Source organism: Mytilus californianus, unplaced genomic scaffold (genome assembly GCF_021869535.1).
Source record: "Mytilus californianus isolate M0D057914Y unplaced genomic scaffold, xbMytCali1.0.p SCAF_4, whole genome shotgun sequence".
Classification (NCBI taxonomy): Eukaryota; Metazoa; Mollusca; class Bivalvia; order Mytilida; family Mytilidae; genus Mytilus; species Mytilus californianus.
Genome location: NW_026262690.1, coordinates 122,093,753 through 122,115,928, shown reverse-complemented (window position 1 = coordinate 122,115,928; position 22,176 = coordinate 122,093,753). Strand labels below are relative to the sequence as shown.

General features: G+C 32.9%; 1 protein-coding gene across 1 annotated transcript in view; it reads right to left on the bottom strand.

The window, feature by feature from the left end:
- LOC127737213 (uncharacterized) overlaps positions 1-22,176 on the bottom strand; it is a 57,700-nt gene that overhangs the window by 34,468 nt on the left and 1,056 nt on the right. Inside the window, exon 2 of the mRNA XM_052247748.1 lies at positions 22,037-22,171. Within this exon, the coding sequence (XP_052103708.1) occupies positions 22,037-22,171 (135 nt within the window). The remainder of the gene's footprint in view (positions 1-22,036; positions 22,172-22,176) is intronic.

Below are 22,176 nucleotides of genomic sequence, written 5' to 3'. Positions count from 1 at the left end.
TATAATGTTTTAATGAGGTAAACATTTTAGCAATAGTCTATAATTTAAAAATAATCCATTATCTATCATGTTTATCAAAATGTAAATGCGTACATTTAACTTACAGTAATTAATGCACGATAGAGACTGAAAGTAACATAAAACATTATCTATATTTCTCCGCACACTTAATTTTCCAGCTATATAATTTTTTGTCCATTAAACACGTTATATAGACGAATTTCCCTGCTATGTATTGTTCCTTTTATTGGGAGTTATGCGTACAGCTTATTCAATTTAAATTTAAAATAGAGTTCAAAATGTACAAAATAAAATACTCACCTAGTACCTAGTTTCTGCATTCTTCAGACATTATGTAAATGAAACTGTTGAACCCAAAGATACTGCATACAGATTGAGGTTATAACACAAATATATATTGTTTATGAAATCACTTTGTCCATTACTTCCAACTACTAACTTGAATTCATAAATCATAAGTTGTCTTAGGGTAAAAATAACGACAAATCCCTTGACAAATATATTTCGTCTAATATCAAAAGTTGAATACTAGTACGTCATTGGAACATTTTGTTTATCACCTTTGTATCAGGTGCTTCTAAACCATTTAAAAATCCTATTGTTTTCTTATAAATGAAATAAATTCCATGTGTATTGTACTAATAGAAATACGATTCTATGGGCTGGTAAAGTAATTATAGATAGTTTTGACCCTGTAGCTGACATTAATTTAAAAAAAAAATTGATAAATATCAAATTAACTTAAGATATAATAATGAATACCATGTGAGGCATGACGAGATGACGTGTAAGGAAGTATAAACACAAATATTCGCCGTAAAAACCGGTAATGTTTTACCTTTGTTCAACCTATATTTAAACTTCTTCAACTTATTTTCGTTATTCTGAAAGTTAACTTTTAAACTAATAAAGATGGTAACCTATTTATTTTTTTACATCATTTATATTATGTAGAGACAAAAAATAATTGTTTTAAAGAAATATCTATGGATGTGCAATTGGAGATTTGATGATTTTAAGACAAATTAAGAAGGTTTTTCATTTATTGTATGTGCTTTCTATACAAATGTTCACCTCACCTATTTTGAAAGAATTCAATCAGTTATACATGAGGTACACATTTCAGCAATAGCCTTTACTATGAAAATAATGATTACTTATCGTTTTAAACAAAATGTAAATATGTACAAAGTAAAATCACAAAAATATCGAACTCTTGAGGGAAATTCAAAACGGAAATATAAAAAAGAAGATGTGGTATGATTGCCAATGAGACAACTCTCCACAAGAGACCAAATGACACAGAAATTAACAACTATAGGTCACCGTACGGTTTTCAACAATGAGCAAAGCCAATACCGCATAGTCAGCTATGAAAGGCCCCGAAATGACAAATGTAAAACAATTTAAACGAGAAAACTAACGGCCTAATTTATGTACAAAAAATAAACGAAAAACAAATATGTAACACATCAGCAAACGACAACCACTGAATAACAGGCTCCTGACATGGGACAGGCACATACATACAGAAAGTCCCTTATCAAATGGCAAAATCAAAAGCTCAAACACATCAAACGAATGGATAACAACTGTCATATTCCTGACTTGGTACAGGCATTTTCTTATGTAGAAAATGGTGTATTAATGGTACATACACCTTAGAGAAATTTAAGCACGGTAGAGACTCAAACTAACATAAAATATTGTCTAAATTACTCTACACACATACTTTTCCAGATATATATTTTTGGTCCCTAAAACACATTCTATAAGCGAACTTAGGCCGAAGATAAACTGACACATCCATGATAATAAAACATTGACATTTTTAACTATGAGTTGAACTTCTATTAAGATTAATCTCTTGATTAACAATCGGATATATCATATGATATTACATTCATTATTATGAACAGTAACTCAACATTTACCTTTTTATCTGTTTGTGATTTTATGCATTGTATGAAAACACTTCTGTTTTTTGAAAGAGCAATCTGCTAAATTGACTCTACTTAAAGACCAATTTCAGATTTACGAGATTTGAAAATCGGTAAGCTACTGTCGCATTAATCTATACATGGCTCTTTGTTGATTCGGACCAACCGTTTAAGTATTAAAGCCGTAACATGGTTCTCTAATCAAAATTGAAATCAGTTCAATTTCAGCATTAAAATTAATTTTATATCAACCTATACTTCTAAAGGTCAGATTATTTTTTATACAGTTTCAGTAAAATAATGAGCGTAATCTACGTATTACTGGTAAATTATTAAGCCAGGGATTTTGTTACCACAAATTACTTAAAACCATTACTAAATTCTTCCATAGATATAAAGATTTGGTTTTGAAGTTTGGTTGTGCCTGCAGAAAACTTATATCAAACGGGATAGCACATCTTCATTTTTACGGAGATGTTGTTTACCGTGCCCGGAAATTTAGAAACGATCCTGGTAAACTTATCAATCCTTTAAATAAACGCGCGTCTGGCGCAGCCAATACAAAATTGCAATCCTGGTATCTATGATGAGTTTATTTACAACCACCGTGTCGATGCCACTGCTGGTGGATTTTTTATTCCCTGAGGTTATCACCAGCCCAGTAGTTCGCACTTCTGTGTTGACATGAATTATCATTGATATTGTCATAATTATAAATTAACTGTTTACAAAACTACCTCAGCATTTGAATACCTTAGCTGTATTTGGCAAAACTTTTTGTCCTCAATGCTCTTCGTACTTTATTTCACCTTTTTAACTTTTTTTTATTCGAGCGTCACTGATGAGTCTTTTGTAGACGAAACGCGCGTCTGGCGCAAATACAAAATTGCAATCCTGGTAACCATGATAAGATTATTTAAATAGACCTATTCTAAAAGGTTACCAATTCAATACTGTAATTAGATCTTTGAATATTGTTTTTATTGGAATTAATATTGATTTTGTTATCAGTAAATTAAAGGCAAACTAAATATTATTGTTATATACATATGCACTTCAAATGATCTACAATCTGTCGATACCTGTATCCTGGCATTGCACAAGGTCATGTTATTCTCTGACGTTTATGACGTCTTTATACTAAATCCATTGGATTTTAGAAGTGAACTGGTTGATAATTTAGTCTTAGTTGCGTGATTGTTTTATTAGTTGTTTTTGGCTTTGAACTAGATATCAGTAACTGCGAGCTCTCAGATCTGTACCTAGTGTCTTTTTGTTGTTGGGATGTACAAGTTTCCGGTCACGTCAAATCTGTGTTTTTGTTATATCAATTTAAATTTGTGTCCATCTGATGAGTTAAGTCTTTTTTAACTGATTCTTATAGTTCGTTCTTTTATTGTACTGTAACACCACTGTCCCAGATTAAGGGGAGGGTTGGAATCCCGATAACATCTTTAATCTCGCCCAATTCCGTATATATGTGCCATTTCGAAAGTCAGGAGCCTCTAATTCAGTGGCTGTCGTTTGTTGCTGTGTTACATATTTGGTTTCGTTTATTTTTTTGTACATTAGTTAGGCCGATAGTTTTCTCGTTTGAATTTTTTTACATTTGTCATTTTGGGGCCTTTTATAGCTGACTATGCGGTATGTACTTTGCTCATGGTTGAAGGCCGTACGGTGACCTGTAGTTGTTTATTTCTGTGTCATTTGGTCTCTTGTGAAGAGTTGTCTGGTTGGCATTCATACCACATCTTCTTATATATATATATATAACTTGAGTCGATGAAAATGGCACTAACATATCAGTTGTATGGTTCATTACACGATGTCAGGAACCTTAAGACTTTTTGATTTATCAGACCAGACGTTTTTCTTTACAGCTTGAAACCGCATACAAAACATATTTTCAATCAAAAAAGTTCGAGTACGTATCGATATCTAACAGTGAAATGTAAAGAGAAAAGAATTTAAAGAATAATCCATTATTTAAAAGATTTTAAATTGAAACGAAACGAGAAATTGGAGATATTTTTGCAAAACATAAACATGTAAAGGGTCCAGTGAGACAATAAAAAAAATTTAGAATTGACTTTTAACCATTGATCATCATAATTCAAGTCAGACATAAGAAATTTTTTATTTTCAAATTCGATAAAAGTAAACAAGTTTCTATAAAGGCATCAGTAGTATACCGCTGTTTGAAAGTCATAAATCGATTGAGAGAAAACAAATCCGGGTTACAAACTAAAATCGAGGGAAACCCATCAACTATAAGAGGGAAACCACGAAACAACAGACACTAAAGTGCAACAAAAAACCAAACAACAATGTAACACACAAAGAAACGAACTATAAATAACAACTGCCATATGCTTTAAATCGTTGTGAGTGTTGACATGATGTGAATAAATTGAATAAATGCTATTGAAGACATTTCATTAACGAAAAATTCTTCGAAAGAACAAAATGCATTTGAATGAAACTTAAAACTTATTTTGAGTAGGTTTTTCGATTAGGGACATGCAAAATATCAAGTGTCTGGTAAGACTTTTTTTATGAGAAGCCAAAATTAGTTTTAATCTTGAAAAGGTACAGAAAACATTAAGTCGTTTAAAAAAATCTAATTTTATACGACCGTTTACAGGTGTCAGACCAACATTTACTTCCTCTAATTTAGAACGTATGTAAAAGTAGCGCTACTCTGACACAAAATAGTGCTTTTGATGTCCTTGTTTACTTAAATTAACCAACAAATTTGCAGAAATGAAAGTTTGGTGACAGAGAAATATATTTAGACCATTTCGAGCCAAAACTTACTTGTCTATGAGTTTGCATTAAATGGATTAATGCGCTCCATAGTATACTAATTTAAGATTCCCAGAAAGCCAGGAGTTATTTTGGTAGTACCTGTATTCCCAAGGTCAGATTTTTCTTATAAGACTTAAAAGGTAGAAAATTGCCATGTAGAAAGGTGATCCTTGTACAATTCAGGATATACCTGGTTTCTATGAAGTTAAACCTCAGGCAAAATATTTAGAAAGTTGTGAAAATTGCAAAATTTGGTTGAACAGAAAGGGATTTTTAATTGGTGGTCTGACACCTTTAAAGCGAAAAGCGGTGAAACCCCAAAACCAGAGAACAATATATTTTTTTGTCTTAAGGTGGCTCGGGTGTCTTCCTCCATCTTGGATTTTGAAATACCACATAACAATCGGTCGAGATCTTTAATGAAATGTGCAAATTTCGAGAGTAGAAGGGTATTCATATGTAAGGTTTTTTCAATTAAATACAGCAAATGACATGTTTTATTATATTTACGAAAGTATTTAAAAAAAAAAACCAGAATATTTCTGTTTTGATTCATTTTTTTTCAACTATGCCACATAAGGTGAGATCATTGAAATGTAAGGGGAGATAATTCAGATAAAGTAACTTTTACAATGGAATGTGTTAGGAATTAACCTATTTTATTATGTAGCAAGAAAACGAGTCCGGTGACCTAATTGTTTCTTTTTCTTATCAGAAAGCACATTATTAGAGCTATCTTCTCATATTTTATCTCAAAATTCTATGGAGTAGTTTTCGTTTTATGACACAAAATTAGGTTTTTCATTCATTATCTATACAAAATCTGACAAGTTTGCCCATCCTGCAGCGTGAAAATAAGTACGGTGACACATTCTTTTTATTATATTTAAAAAAAAACGGGTGATATAAACTACATTTTGACAAATTATTAAAAAATTCTATGGATTTGAATTAAGACCCCCCAGCTACCTTAGCTGATCATTTGAAATGATAGTAGCCACATTTCAATTTTTTTTGGCAAAAAGTCCAATAGTGCAAATTTAGAGCCTTAAACCTGAATTTGTGCTATTTTTAGCTTTTCCCACCCTTACAATATGCTTTCATATAAAAAAAATGTCTTAAATTGTTATGAATGCACATTAAGTTGTTTCTGTGGTATTAAACATTAAAACATAGGTTGTTTACTACCCACAAAAAATGTCGTCATGAAGATTTAATGAAATTATTTGATTTTACCTCTTATATCATTGCGTCATACCATGTATTTGGCAGATAACATAGTCTAATGTAAACACTGCATACACTCACCACAATCCCATTTATTGTCTCAAATGAAAGTTTTCTACCTTAAATTTTGTTGACTGATAGTAAATAAAAACAGTTTAATGACCATAACTGCACTTTTGATCAAATAATAGTCCCATTACTGACACCTGGTGAAAAAAAAGGGATGAATGTTCCTTGACTCTTTAATATCTTGGATTTTTTACTAAACTCATTGTAAAAATTGTGGAAAGACTTTAAAGCAGTAGGACAAACAAGGAAAAATCAACTAAAACTGATATTGATATTGAAAATTTATGTTCCTGTAGTCCAAAATGAAATTTTCAAGTATTTTCTATTAAAGTCATACATTACAGTCAGTTTTAATTGAGCTGTGAATTTTGTAATATAAGTAGCATTATGCTCAGATAGAATTTGTTTTACTACAAATTGACCAAGGATTAAGAATAAAGCAAAACAAAAGATTTCTGATCAACTTTGTTTTGCTCTTTAGGTGTCAGACCACCAACTACTCTCTCAGATTTAGAACGTGTGTAAAAGAAGCCCTACTCTGACACAAAACAGTGCTTTTGATGTCCTTGTTTACTTAAATTAACCAACAAATTTGCAGAAATGAAAGTTTTGGTGAAAGAAAACTATATTTAAACCATTTTGAGCCAAAATTTACTTGTCTATGAGTTTGCATTAAAATTCAGGATTAATGCGCTCCATAGTATACTAATTAAAGATTTCCTGAAAACCAAGGAGTTATTTTGGTAGTACCTGTATTCCCAAGGTCAGATTTTTCTTATAAGACTTAAAAGGTAGGTTGAAAATTGGCATGTAGAAAAGTGATACATGTACAATTCAGGATATACCCTGTTTCTATGAAGTTAAACTTAAGGTTAAATATTTAGAAAGCTGTAAAAATTGCAAAATTTGGATGAACAGATAGGGATTTTTAATTGGTGGTCTGACACCTACAGGACGAATTATGATATACATTTGTCATACCGTCCATCAGTCCGTCCGTCGTCACCATGTCGGATAATAACTCAAAAACTTTGGTAAATTGTTTATATTTATTGACGTAAGCTCTCGAACCTTTAGATTTTTATAAATTTTAGATTTTACGTTACCAAGTTATGTGATTTTATATCATAAAATACGAGTGTTTTCCTTTTTTGAGGCAATAAATCAAACATGCTGTGGTAGTTTTTATGTATTTTTTGCGACTGTTCTATCAAAACAAAACTTATTTTATTTTTTTAAATTGATTTCTGATATGACATTTAGGAGTTCTAGAAATTTATTTAATTAAAAAATCGACGGGCGTACCATGCGCTCATCACAAAGGTGTTTATCATATAAAGTCACTATGAATATTGGTTTATTCAGTTTATTTTTCTTTGAACCGTACAGGGACCAGCTGAAGCCCGCCTACGGCGTGTGAGATTTTCTCCCTGTGTTGACACCCTATTGGTGGCCTTTGGCTGTTTTTTGCTCTTAGGTCGGGTTGTTGTCTCTTTGACACATCCCCTCTTTCAATTCTCATTGCTGTTGGAATCAAACAATAATTAGTAAATTTTTAAAGTTATCATTTCAGTTTTGAACAGTGTCGTTGTATTTTTTTTTATGTGCTCATAATTTTGTTTTTGTTTGCATGGTCTGGATAGTTGTTCACTTGGTAGTCAAACCACACTATCTTCTTTATATTGAAGTTTCTTTTAATGTTTTTACTGGATTCGTTCCATCATGTATTGGTCACACAACAAATATATGTTGAGGATACAGATAGAAATTACGTAAGTTCCATAAAGTAGTAAGAAGTAGGTACCAGTCTGAACGTGGTCATAAGACTTCTGAAAGCATATAGTTTTGTAGTTACGTCGCTGATCATGATTTAGTTTCTACAAAATAGAAAAGGGGATGAATTCAGAAATCAGGATTGAACTTTTGGACCATTTTCTTTATCCTAGTTTCTATGATGAGTTTATTTACAGTCGATATGTCGATGCCACTGCTGGTGGAGGTTTCCTCCCCGAGGATATCATAAGCTTATCCGTCAGCACTTCTGTGTTGACATGAATTATCATTGACTCATTATATAACATTAATTCTTTACAACGCTTTGAATTAATCGAAATACAAAGGATTTTACCCCAGGATTATATGACCTTAGCATGCTTTTGGAAAAAAAACTTTTGGAATTTTGAGTCTTTAATGTTCTTCAACTTCGTTATTTATTTCGCCTTTCTAACATTTGTATCTAGATCGATAGAGTCACTGATAATACTTTTGAAGACGAAACGCCAAACCGGGGTACAAACTTTTAATTCTGATACCTATGAAGAGTTTTTTGGTATTAAATTAATCCTTGTGTCGTATATCTGGTGACTGATGGTGAAAATAATTAATGACTATACAGTAAAAGTTATCGTTTACAAAGACAAATAAAAGAATACTATAACACGTTATGAAGATGATAAACAACGTCAGTACCTATAATTTATACTTCAAAACCATCGTGAAATTTATGAAGTTGATACGGAATATTAATCAACAAGGTCTTGTTGTTATCCATTCGTTTGATGTGTTTGAGCCTTTGAATTTAACATTTGATTAGGGACTTTCCGTTTTTGAATTTTCCTCGGCGTGCCGAAGTTTTGTGATTTTACTTTTTTTGGTATCTTCCGATGAACTTTTTTAGAAAATGGACGAGACGTTCTTTGACATACTCCTGGTTCATCACTCAGACACTTGTGACATTTTACAAAGACTGAATAGCAGCTGCAAGCTCTTGAATACCGAATGAGATGGGAAATATTTATCACATATGCAGGTGAAGTAGGTATATTGACACCAAGGTGGGGGAAATAAATAATTTCAAAATAAAAATCGTCTCGTTTGTCATAGATTCTGGTACAGAGATGACCGTAAATGTCAAATACGAGGTATAAATCTAAAAATGAGGCAGAGGAAGCCGTGTCTGTTGTTTCTTTAATTTCTAGTTCTGGAGGATATATTGATGGATAAATTGAATGTGAAATTTAATATATCTGGCTTCTTTGATTTGCTTGTTTTTGACAGTTGTCCGAAGGTACTACGACTCATATGAAAAAAGAAGAGGTCGGCAAGGAGAGGAGCACAGATCATTCGGATAGGAATGCAGACAATTTGTTGAAAAAGTTGACCTCCAAATTCAACAAAAATTTGTCAATAAGAAACTCCAGCATATTAATCATTTGTTCCTCTGTGTAGCATGTTTTCGTTTTTGCTCATATTAACAAAACATGCGGTTTGGTATTCCAAAGTAATAAATTTATAGCGCATGGTACTATTTTTATGTTGAAAGCATTATGAATTTATTAGACGATTTTTCTATTTCACATGGAGAATAGTGGTATACAGGTTTGAAAATCAAAAGTGTTGATAAAGTTAATTTCAGAGAGAGATCGACATTTAAAATTATCTAGCAGTACTTACAGTTTTTTGAGAATTCACATATGGTTAATACCACTACGCGAGTAAACAGTTTCACAGTATTTCTGAAGACCATCTATCAATGCGGACAGAATATTTGTCAATCTAAATGACAATTCTTTAACCATACATGCAGATGAGCTGGCACTGTACCGTTGTTTGTATGGAATTTTGTGAAGCTTAGGTATCCAATACAAACAGAGTTAAGTAATGTTCATTGAAGTTATGAAGGACTTATGATTCGCAGAAAATCTCATACTTGCAAAATAATATGTTTTTGTATGTGTAATTACCTGAGTGCTCATTTATTCCTATTTTTTTTACGTAGTAGTACGATTAACATACAAAGACAATATTATTTGAAGCTTCGTGCGCAAGAACAACAACATACTTATCGTGAAGAGATGATAGACATTTCACAGCCTCTTTGTCTCTGAAAACGGACTTTGGTCGATCATTCAAACAATTTTTTTAAATTATGAATGCGACGTTTTATCAGAGATCTGATTGTTTTGACCTATTCTGACAAAGTGTCCAATTCAATTTCTTCTTGTTTAGCCCATGCTGTAGAGTAGTTCTGAAAGAATCCATAATTATGTTGAAATTATGGTTTCGATTAATGTGTTGGGTTCTCTAAACTTAGGACCAGGAGATATTACCTTTCGGGATGAAATAGTGAATTAATGAATCCTTAGTTTATGGTAATAACAGATAACTTCCCGGTATACCTGTCAATACTTGGGTGTAAGCAAAAAAAATGGAATAATTGGATATAGTAAAAGATGATTGGTTGATTCATAACTGTTAGATACATAACGTTAACGTTTTGTCTTGTCAAGAGATAGGATCGGATGTCAATTATGTGGACGTGGCTTATCTGTCATTAACTCTATAAGATAATCAGATACATGTCTATACTGTTAACAATATTCTTTCAAGTGTTGATTTAGCAGTTAGGAGAAATTCTAAAATTTTGACCAATTCAGCGAATCATTATACATATCATGAGCATAAGGTTATTATTAGGTCTCTCCACTTTTTTGTGGAAAGACCTATTGGTTTTCTTCTGATTATTATTAGGTCTTTCCACTTGCCTGTGGAAAGACCTATTGGCTTTCTTCTGATTATTTATTATGTGTTTCCACTTTTCCGTGGAAAGACATATTTCTTTTGTTCTGATTATTAGGTCTTTCCACTTTTCCGTGGAAAGACCTTTTGCTTTTGTTCTGAATTTTTGTTTCCGCCTAATTTTTTTCTTTCGCTGTATTGTTGTTTCAAAAGATGTCGCTTACATTTTTGGTATATGATATCGAACAGTTTATACGCTTTTGAAACTGGCACCGCTAAAACAAATATTTTATTTTATAAGAGTTATCTCCCCGAACACTGTTTTGTTCACACATCGTTGTCAATTATTGAATTTGATGCGACTGTCATACAAGTGAGAGGTATAGCTAACTTTAAAACAAGGTTTATTCCACCATTTTCCAAATAAGAAAATGCCTGTACCAAGTCAGGAATATGACAGTTGTTATCCATTCGTTTGATGTGTTTAAGCTTTTGACTTTTCCATTTGATTAGGGACTTTCCGTTTTGAATTTTCCTCGGAGTTCAGTATTTTTGTGATTTTACTTTTAACTGTCTGTAAAAGTTTTCGACTAATTTTGATGGCGACCCGAAAGGAAGGACTTGGGAGTGGTGTTACCAACGGCAGCAGCAACATCAACATTTTTAGTAAAAGTTTTTGATTTCATAAGTTTAAGAGGAATGACTAATGGTAGGTTTATAATATTTGGTAAGTAGATGTTTAAGCTTTAAGCATTGACACATCTCATTCTGACCCCCTCAGTCATGGTCTATTGACTTTGAAACTTTTGGTAAGGTAACATGTAAAGTATTGCCATTTCAATTTCAACGTTTGCATTTTACTCTTAAAATTAAATCTAGGCGAAACAAATCGGTATGCCAACAGTTTATGTCCAATAGAACTATGTAAACTGACTATATGTAATCTCTTTGTAAATAATGAATGGATATTATATATCAGTACAGTTTCATGGTGCCTAGCCTCAAACCATCTACGTTTGTGACACACAACTACTATATCCATTGATAAGGAAATTATAATCTTTGTTGGCTGCTGCAATAGATTTTAGATTATTTTCTGGAAAATGTGGTATTAAATCCTGTTGATTAGAAATTGTGTGATTAATAAAACATTAATACATGATCTCTGAAAGTTTCATCTTTAATGATTGATTATATTTCTCTAAAAGCACAAACTTTTTGGTCTTGTCTTACCAGCCATCCATCCATCTGTTGCATGGTTTTGCATGTTGACCCAGTGAATATGATAGTTATGGTGCTGCAAATAATTCATAGATATTTGAAAATTTATAGAGCCTTCAAAAGAGGGACAAAAGATACCAGAGGGACATTCAAACTTAAAAATTGGAAATAAACTGACAACGCCATGGTTAAAAAAAAGGAAACGACAAACAGACAAACAATAGTGCACAAAACACAACATAGAAAAATAAAGACTAATGAACACGAACCCCACCAAAAACTGGGGATAATCTCGTGTGCTGTAGAATAGTAAGCAGATCCAACTCCACATGTGGCACCCGTCATGCTGCTCATGTTAGTAAAAACTCGGTAATAAGTCTAATTCGGTAGATCACAATCGTGAAAAGGGAACGGGATTGTAGTTACGACATAAGGAACATATACGATGTTATCTGTGAAACGGATATTCCATAACGGTCAACCAACTCGTGATGGCGTCCGTAAAATTTACGAAGGGATGATTTCAACTTCACCATTTGGACTTTTGGTTTAATAGCTTCAAAGTTAGCATGAACCCGAAGACCGTGTTATATGTGTTTAATGTATTGTTTTCTCTTGACAGTCCATATTTTCATATCCATATAAGACATAGGTCAAGAAATTACTATAATGTTTACTACCACTTTTTTCGACACATACTTTTTTTGTGATGTAATTTGTAAAAATGAATCATAAAAGACCCAATTTTGATGTTTTAAATTAAAAGCAAAATAAGAAGTATGTGTTCAGACTGGTTCAATTGACAGCTTGAAGGATTAAACAGACGATTTATCCCAGTTCACGCCACTATTTCATCTTTTGTCCCAGTTGTCACCGAAATTCTGTCGATCATTCATGCCAAGAGTGGATTTGATTCTACAGATTTTGTGGAATCGGTAAAAAATCAGTATGCAAACTAATTAGGACTAACGCAAGCCAATTCAGTAATCTTTTAGCATTAGCACACACTGACTTTATGGTTTTTTTACTACCTTATAAGACTCAAAATACAAGTTCAATAAATAGCACAACAATTTGAATAGGCTTACACTACATTTGGAAGTATGTAAAGATTAGAGTGTAATAAATCTGTCGCCATGTGAGTTAGTCATAAAGCAACATGTACTAAATTTGTACGTATACTATGGCAAAGCAAAGCTTGGGTGAAGGCGAATGTTGCAAACCAATTAATGGCAAGCCATGTGAGTTTGGTTGGAAAATTTAGACGATGACTAGTTTAACATACATAGACAATTTGCTACTGGTTCTCAGATATGATTTTTATGTTTCATCTCCTAGAGACATAACTTGGGAATGTTACCTGTAAAAAAACTTATTGTTGTGGTGAAAATTGAATTCTAGTTTCGTACTATCATTGCTAGCCAAGGGTTACGATCCAGTTCCCTTCTCTCACCCATGGCACCATCTACCGGTAGACAAAAGTCACGCTCACTCCGACTATATCATTCTTGACCAATGGCAGCATTTGAACTCTCTTCAGTTTAGAGGTGTTGAAATGACTGTGTTTAGTGTTTATAAATTTCTTGAATCAGAAACCAGAAAAAAGTTGACATTTCAACATTTGCGCTACACACATATCTATTAACTCTAATTAGTTGATTAAGAACTTTAAAATTGTCACTTAATATCGTCCTATGTTTTGGGGGTACAGATTTGTTGCCCAATCAGCACGTGGCAATTGTTTATTTACATTTTCTACATTTACATGTGATCATCTTGAAGGTGCTTTTTGATTGAATGCAGACAGTAATAACTGCGACCAATGAATAGCATTACCTCGTGGATAGGAAATTCTATCGTAATCCGACAAGGGTGGAGATTAGGTGACTGGATCGAAACCCTTGACTAGCAAAGATGGTTTCATACCATCATAAACAGTTTATGTCGTTGTTCCAGCAGAGAAAGCCTCTAATAATATTGTCTTTTTATATAAAAACCATTATTTGTACTCGTATGGAGCAGAATTCATTCAGAACCTTCTAAAAGACAAAAATACAAAGTACCTTGCAAGGTTCTTTAATTTTAATTTCAAATATATTGATGATGCCCTATCACTTAATTACCAATATTTGAGTCAGTACTTGCATCTCATATATCATATATCCCAGTGAACTTATTGACAAAGATTGACGACTTCACAGTAAAATCTATGACAAACAGGATGATTTCAACTTCCAAATTATCAATTTCCTATTTCTCAGCAGTACCTTACACTCTGCTCCGTCGTATGGTGTTTACATATCTCAATTGATACGTAATGCTCATGCATATTCACACTTAACGGAATTCATATACAGGAGCGTGCTCCTTACGCAGAAACTGTTTCAACAGAGTTATATGGAGGAAATATTAAAAACGACAATCCGTAAATTTCATGGATGGTTGATCTATACGATGTGCAGTGTCTAAACTAACTAATGATATTTTCACCACGTCTTAGGTTGTGGTTTAACATCTATGTCGTTTGTCTACTAAGTACCACCCATGACCTATTTTCTAATAAGAATGTTTTACCGAGTGTGAATTTGCATTGATATACGACTAGTCTCGGTATTTTGTACATCCAACATTCATGTGTTTATTTTTGGTATTTCTGTTGTGGTATCGGTTTGTATTACAAGTAATTATAGAATAGCCTTTCAATACCGTCATTGTCATGGTAATTGTTTTGCCTAGTATTGTGAAAATGATTGTAAATGATTTAAGATTACATATTCGTTACATAAGTGCGTCAATGTGTTTGCTGTTTGTCTTTGATTGCAGATTTTTGTTTTTCTGCGGTTTGCATGTTTTGTCGACTATCATATTATTTGTTTGTGCGTTTTTTTGTGATGAGTGTTCTTGTGTGTGTTTGTGTTATATTTCTGTCTCGTTGTGTTGTCATTTTAGCGATATTGTTTAACATTGTTATATAAGCGGGAAGTTTCAACCCATCATTGTTTCTTAAAATGTACTGTTCCAAGTCAGGAATATGGCAGTTATTATCAAATAGTTCGTTTCTATGTGTGTTGGCGTTTGTTTTTGTTGCATTTCAGTGATCCAGTTGTTCCTTTGTTTTCCCCTTATAGTTGATCTGTTTCCCTCGGTTTTAGTTTGTATCCCTGATTTGTTTTCTCTCAATCGATTTATGACTTTTGAACAGCGAATAATACTATTGTTACCTTTATTTAGTTATAATTAATTATTAATCAACTATGATGTATTAGTGCTCTGTTGTTTGTACATGTTGTCCTGCAAATAATCATATGTGTTAACATCATTCTGACAAATAACAGGGGACGTGTTAACACCAATGAGACAGCAACCCAACAACACAAGCAATCAAAGTATTTTGAGGTTATCATACAGTATTCAACAACAGCCGAGTGTCATAAAAAGTAGTAAACAAACTAAAGAGATACTGACAAGTATTAAGACTTGTGACAGGCACACGTGGCTGTTTTTAACTATGCTTAAACAATTAGTAATAAATTATCAGGTATTGCGTAGGTGAGCTATAGAAAAACATAGGCATTAACCCATCAACAACCAATCAATAAAAAATCTGATAATTTTTTTCAGTTTCAAGTTCTTGTAAAAGACATAATAAAAACAATTATTTATGCAAATTACATGTTTCCTTTTGTAGGAGGTCTGGAATAAATGCACGCATTGAATAAATCTTATAAAATTCTTAATTTATTAATTACATTATGACTGAAAAATCTCTAAAATCAAGCACTCTGATAAACTCTTAAGTTTTTTGGTTCATTGAACGCCTTCAACTTTTAAAGGTTTTCTTCAATTAGCACTAAAAGTTGCGAGATTTTTGAAGAAATCCTATAAATATAGTCATGGTAATAATGGCATACAGTTGAAAAGTAATTACTGTGAACACATATGGAAACTTCCTATACTATAAGATCATTTTATTAGACTAATTAAATAGGGACACTAAACACGTTTGGTAAAAAAGGATCAAATAGTCATTTCTAAGGTTGTAAAGAAGGTAAATTGTAAACACAGCAAGTGACATAAAATTAACATTACAAACCAAAAGATTTAAATTCTACATGTAATGTGTTCATAATGTGAACAACAAATTTGAAGTGAAGATTACGGGCATGAAAATTAACATGTACAAATAATGACTACTGATATTTCAATTAGAAAAATAAAATGTAACGAAGAAGAGATAATGAAATTAATTGCAAGAGGGAACAGGTTATAAAACATCTATTGGTCTAAATAATAAAGATATGCAAACAATTTCAGTTAAATAACCTAGAGTGTTGTGTATTTGTGAAGATATTGATGATGAAAAAATATACAATAAGATTATATATAATCTAAGTTTTTGGTTCGAACCGACTGTAAATTTGACACAAAAATGTCTTTGTAAACAACATAATTATTTCAAAACACCATGTTAAGTAATAGTCATATTGCCATGAACATTTTACCAATGATTAAACTCTTCAGTGTTTGAAATGAGTTTGCAATTCTAGAAAACTATCGAGTGATGAAAACCACAATACTACAAAACACGTCTTTTAGAAACAATTGATATTATGTAAATAAACACATCATAGATACCTGAGTTGAAATTTTATATTTGAGCCAGACGCGCGTTTCGTCTACAAAAGACTCATAAGTGACGCTCGAATCAAAAAATGTTAAAAAGGCCAAACAACAGCATATATTTTTTTTACCAAAACTGCACACAAGTATTCTTTTTAAAACAACAATGGTACATCTCTAATAAAAACAGTGCATATTTCAACAGCATCACACTTTTCAAAAAATAACAGCATATATTTCAACAACAATATCAACAATTTTTCAACAACATCATGACATCTTTCAAAAACGTAAACTATAAGAAACTCTAGCACATATTAAAACACATATAACACATATACAACAGCATATATTTCTAGAAAAAATAAAAGATTGCACATTTAATCAAAAGCAACTGTTCTAATCAACAACTGTATATCTTTCAACAACACAACTCTAAAAAATAACAGCAAAACATATTTCAGCAAGGGTACGTTTTGCATCAATATAACATATTTCAACAACAACAGCAAAATTATAATGACAAAATGCTGTTTTACAACAGTAACATCCCATCTATAAAGTCAGAATACATCTTTACAATAGAAGTGTATTGCTTAATTGTGTCATAGTTCTTCTTTACAATACGTAGAAGCATACTATACATTAGAATGACAGAATACATATTTTCAACAGTAGTATAAAAAAGTAAAATCACATAAATACTGAACTCCGAGTAAATTTCAAAACGGAAATTCTCTAATCAAATGGCAAAATCAAAAGTTCAAACACATCAAACGAAAGAATAACAACTGTCATATTCCTGACCTGATACAGGCATTTTCTTATGAAGAAAATTGTGGATTAAACCTGGTTTTATAGCTAGCTTAACCTCTCACTTGTATGACAGTCGCATCAAATTCTATTATATTGACAAGTATGTGTGAACAAAACAAACAGATTCAATAGGTAAAAATGTCAAAAATAGGGGTACAGCAGTCAACATTTTGTTATAATCTTTATCACTATAAAACAAACAAATATGTAACAGGGAGCACAAAAAGACATATAGACAAAAAACATTAGCAAAAATGAAAGACAAGAACACAAAAATTATCATAGAACAATTACACAACGACGAGATGTATAAGTACAGAGTCACGTCAAATGAATATCACCAAAAACAGACTAAACAGTAAAAGTAATATTCATAAAGACAAATATAAGAATACTATAACACGTTATTAGGATGATAAACAACGGCAGTCCCCAAAATCAATACGTTTAAGACCATCGTGTATTATTTGTAAAGTTGAAGCATTTATATGTCAGAATTTATCTTTACACAGTAATATATATTTTGTAAAGTCAGAACTTATCTTTACACAATATCATATTGATTTTTAGTCAAATCAATCTTTACAATATTTCCACACTTCTTCATTATGTCAGAAGACATCTTTTAATAAGTAGCGTATTACTTTATTGTGTCATACTTTATTTCAAAAGACTAATACAAAAGTAACATAATGCTTCAAAATGTCATGATAAATTTTTACAATAGTTTCATTATTTGACCTTTTATTTTTTAGATTAGAGTGTCAGTGATGAGTCTTTAGTCTGCCAGACTAAATTATAATTCTGGTATCTTTGATGCTTTTCACGTTGCTATATAATGTCAAAAAACATCTCTGCCGTAGAACTGTATTGCTTTAAAGTGTCATAATTCACCTTTACAATAATATCACATTCCTTAAAAAATCAGAATACATCTTTGATATAGTTTCATTTGCTTTATAATGTCAGAATAAATCTCTAGAACAAGAACAATAAATGTTGAACGAAATCTGTACAACAGTTTAGTATTGCTCATCACTTGTATCAAAGTCTACTCCACTGTCTTACAACATCTTTACTATATCTGTCTGACCATGTTCATAAGCCATGTTTAGAGGTGACTGACCTAAAAGAACAGATGTATTACAGTCTGCTCCTCTGTTTAACAATATTTTCACTATTTCTGTATGACCATGCTCACAAGAGTTGACTGATCCTCATTTTCACATTAATTACAGTCTAAACCACTGTCTTGCAACATCTTCATTTTACTGTGTGACCTTTTTTACAAGCCATTATAACAGGTGAATGATTGCCATCCTTACATTAATTACAGTCTGCTCCTCAGCCTTACAACATCTTAATTATATTTTTTAATGACTATCTCCAAACATCGTCATTACAGATTACTGACTATATATATATTACTGTTCTTGCAGTCTGCGCCTCTGTCTAACAACATCTTAACTATATATATATGTGACCCTTTTCACAAGCATCATTATAGGTGAATTATCATACCTGTCACCTATTTATCACTGTCTGCTCCTCTGTCGAACAACATCTTTGCTATATCTGTATGACCATGTTCACACGCCATCATAAAAGAGGGTAGGAATACCCTTTAAGCTAGGTTCACACTGCCGATCAGACAAACACGATCAATCCCGATCAAGACAAATTAAGCGATCGGGAGACTAGTCTGACTCAATCGACAAGAATGTTCGGGGTGGTCTTCCTTGGTCGTCATCGGTCTGACTTTCTACCCGAGAGTTTTTGACATGTCAAAAACATTCGAGTATGGTTCCAGAAGCCAGTCACTCGAGAAGAGATCGAGAATTTGTCGAGAAGCGGTCGAATTGATCGGAAAAGGATCGTGTAGAGATCGAGTTTGTTCGGAATACAAATAGTTTACCGATCAGTACTCGATCATTTCGATCTTTGCTCGACTTATATCCGATCATTTCCCGATCAACGCCAACCTGTTCGATATGTGGTCAAGATTAACTCGACCAATGCCCGATCGCTTCATAATCACTGCGACTTCTATATTTTTTTCATCCCAGACCAACTCGACCAATACCCGATCTCTACGCGACCACATTCGACCAATCTTCGATCTCTACTTGGCCATACACGATTCTCTAAAATGTGTGCAGCTCTGATTAACTCTCATAACTTTGCTTCTGCAAAACTAAAATGTCACTTTTTTTTTAACTATACAAGCCGACGAGAAGACAAACAGCAGTCTACATAACACAACATAGAAAACTAAAAACTTAGCAACACGAAACCCAATTAAACCTGGGATGATCTCAGGTGTTCTGGAAGGGAAGTAAATCCTGCATTTTTGCCCCAGAGGATTTTTCAAATATGAAAGTAATTGTGCATTAGAATTCATTATTAGACAGCTGATGACTTATTAAGCCTTCAAAGTTAGTTTTTAAGAACATCCATATTATATTTTCATGTTTAATAGGCTATTTTTGTTTGACTGTCCGTATTTTCTGGATGTCCAGACATTTTTGTAGTATAAAAATAAGAAGATGTGGTATAATTGCTACCGAAACCACTCTCCACATGAGACCAAATGACACAGAAATTAAAATATATATGTCACTGTACGGTCGAATGTTTTTACAAACACTTTTTTTCATACGCTTTTTAAAAAAAATAATGAGACGACAGACGAATGATTTTTATTTGAATTCGTGATAGATTTATGTAAACAGTTTCAGAAAAGGTATCATCAAGGGGATTGAAATTCTATTTTTAGCCAAATTTTGGGAAAACATGTGACATTTACCCCCTTTTTGCAATATTATTAGTAAAAACAAGCAGGTTGTTGCCATGGATACACCAAAAAGAAATATATTGAACCATTCAACTACTGGGTATCAGATATTTGGAAAATACTGATTACATACATATGCACATATATGACACAAACAGAAGCTTAATTTGTAAGAAAGCAACATCAGTACTTATCGAGTGACAAATCTCATTTTGTTGTGCCTTTTTCAAGAAAAGAGCAGTAAAACTCCCATAACAAATCAGCGTCCTACTTTACTTTCAGGAAATTTTTATTGGGGTCCTCTTTGTTGAGCTTCTGCAAATCTCTCATACTTTTGATTTTGCCATTTGATTAGGGACTTTCCGTTTTGAATTTTTCTCGGAGTTCAGTTTTTTTGTTATTACATTACACTGCCCACACAGTGGTCGCCGTGTCAGCCACTGCATCATCTAGATTATCGGCACCATTTGCTGTATATCCCTTTTTGTTCGTCTTCTATACTCTCTTCAAGCTCCGTCACAGATATTAACCTATCTATCTGAGCTCCAATCACCTTGCCAAATAATCCAACTGCTTTATTTCCATGTAGATACTTTACATGTATAATTTTTCTCAGACATTCTGTGAACTACTGTATCTAACCAAATAAACGGAGAATGTGTCCATATGGTACACAGATAATGCCCCAGCTTGCATATAACGCTATAAAGAGTCATTACCCAAGAACGATAAAAGTGACGCCACCCAAATTCGCACTTGATCTGTGTTTTATGGTATTAAGCATTGTGTATACGTTTCATAGAATTTGATTGAGGCAAAATAAAATAAGAGAACGGAAACTAATTGTTGGGACGTACGTATACGTACTTACGAACGGACAAGGGTAACACTTAATGCCCCCTCCGCTGCTGCGGGTGATATAGAAAATTCAGACGTTTTTATAGTGAAATTGTACATACCCGACCAATGCCCGACTATCCCTACGACCCCTATACGATCAAATCGATCTGATCTGGCCGAGATCGGGCTGAGATCGAGTATAGTTGATTTGGTCTAGCTAGTCGAGTAGAGATCGTGTAGAGATCGTGAATTGGTCGGAATCATCGAATATGTATTCAATTAGTGGTCGGGTTGGAGTCGTGATGGAGTCATCAAGGAGTCGTGAATGGTCGAGTTAAGTTAGTGTACAGTCGGATATCAGTCGGGTAGAAGTCGTAAACTGGCCCGATCAAGAATTTGGTTACGCTTGGTCGTGGAAATTTGGACAATCGGGATCATCGAGTTGATCTGATCGGCAGTGTGAACCTAGCTTTACCGGCAGGGGTCAAACGGTAATTTGCGGCTACCGTTAGCGTCAAATTGGTTAAACCGTGATTCGTCAAAATATCATTATCGTGATTCGTCAGAGGTCTCAAATATTTATCGTTACTGTCATTTTTTGAACAAATTAACGTGATTCGTCAAAATCAGTAAATTTTTTATCGTCTTAAACATGTTAAAGAAAGTGTACATTTATCGTAATGCACCAACAATTACCGTTAACGTCATTTGGCAAGATTTTTCACCGTTATTTGTTATGAACATATCTCTATTACGACCCTCATAAAAGGGTATTGTCAATTGGCAAAACATGTATTACAGTCTGCGTGTCTGTTTAACAACATCTTTACTATTTCTCTGTGACCGTTTATATAAACCATCATTACAGTCCACGGACTAGTCTCGTCACATTTATTACATTCTGCTCCTCTATATAACAACTTCTTTACTATGACCACGTTCACACGCCATTATAATGTGTCCATTGGCAAAACAAGTATTGCAGTCTACACTCCTCTGTCATACAACATCTTCATTATTCCAGTATGACCATGTTTATAAGCATACATTACAGGTGATTGACCATCCTTATCACATGTATTACAGTCTGCTCTTCTGTCTAACAACATCTTCACTATTTTTGTGTGACCATGTTCACACGCTTTCATTAGAGGTGACTTACCATCTTTATCACATTTATTACAATCTGCTCCTCTATCTAACAATAACTCTACTGTTTTTGTACGACCTTGTCTACAAGCCATCATTATAGGTGACTGACCATCTTTATCACATTTATCACAGTCTGCTCCTCTCTCTAAC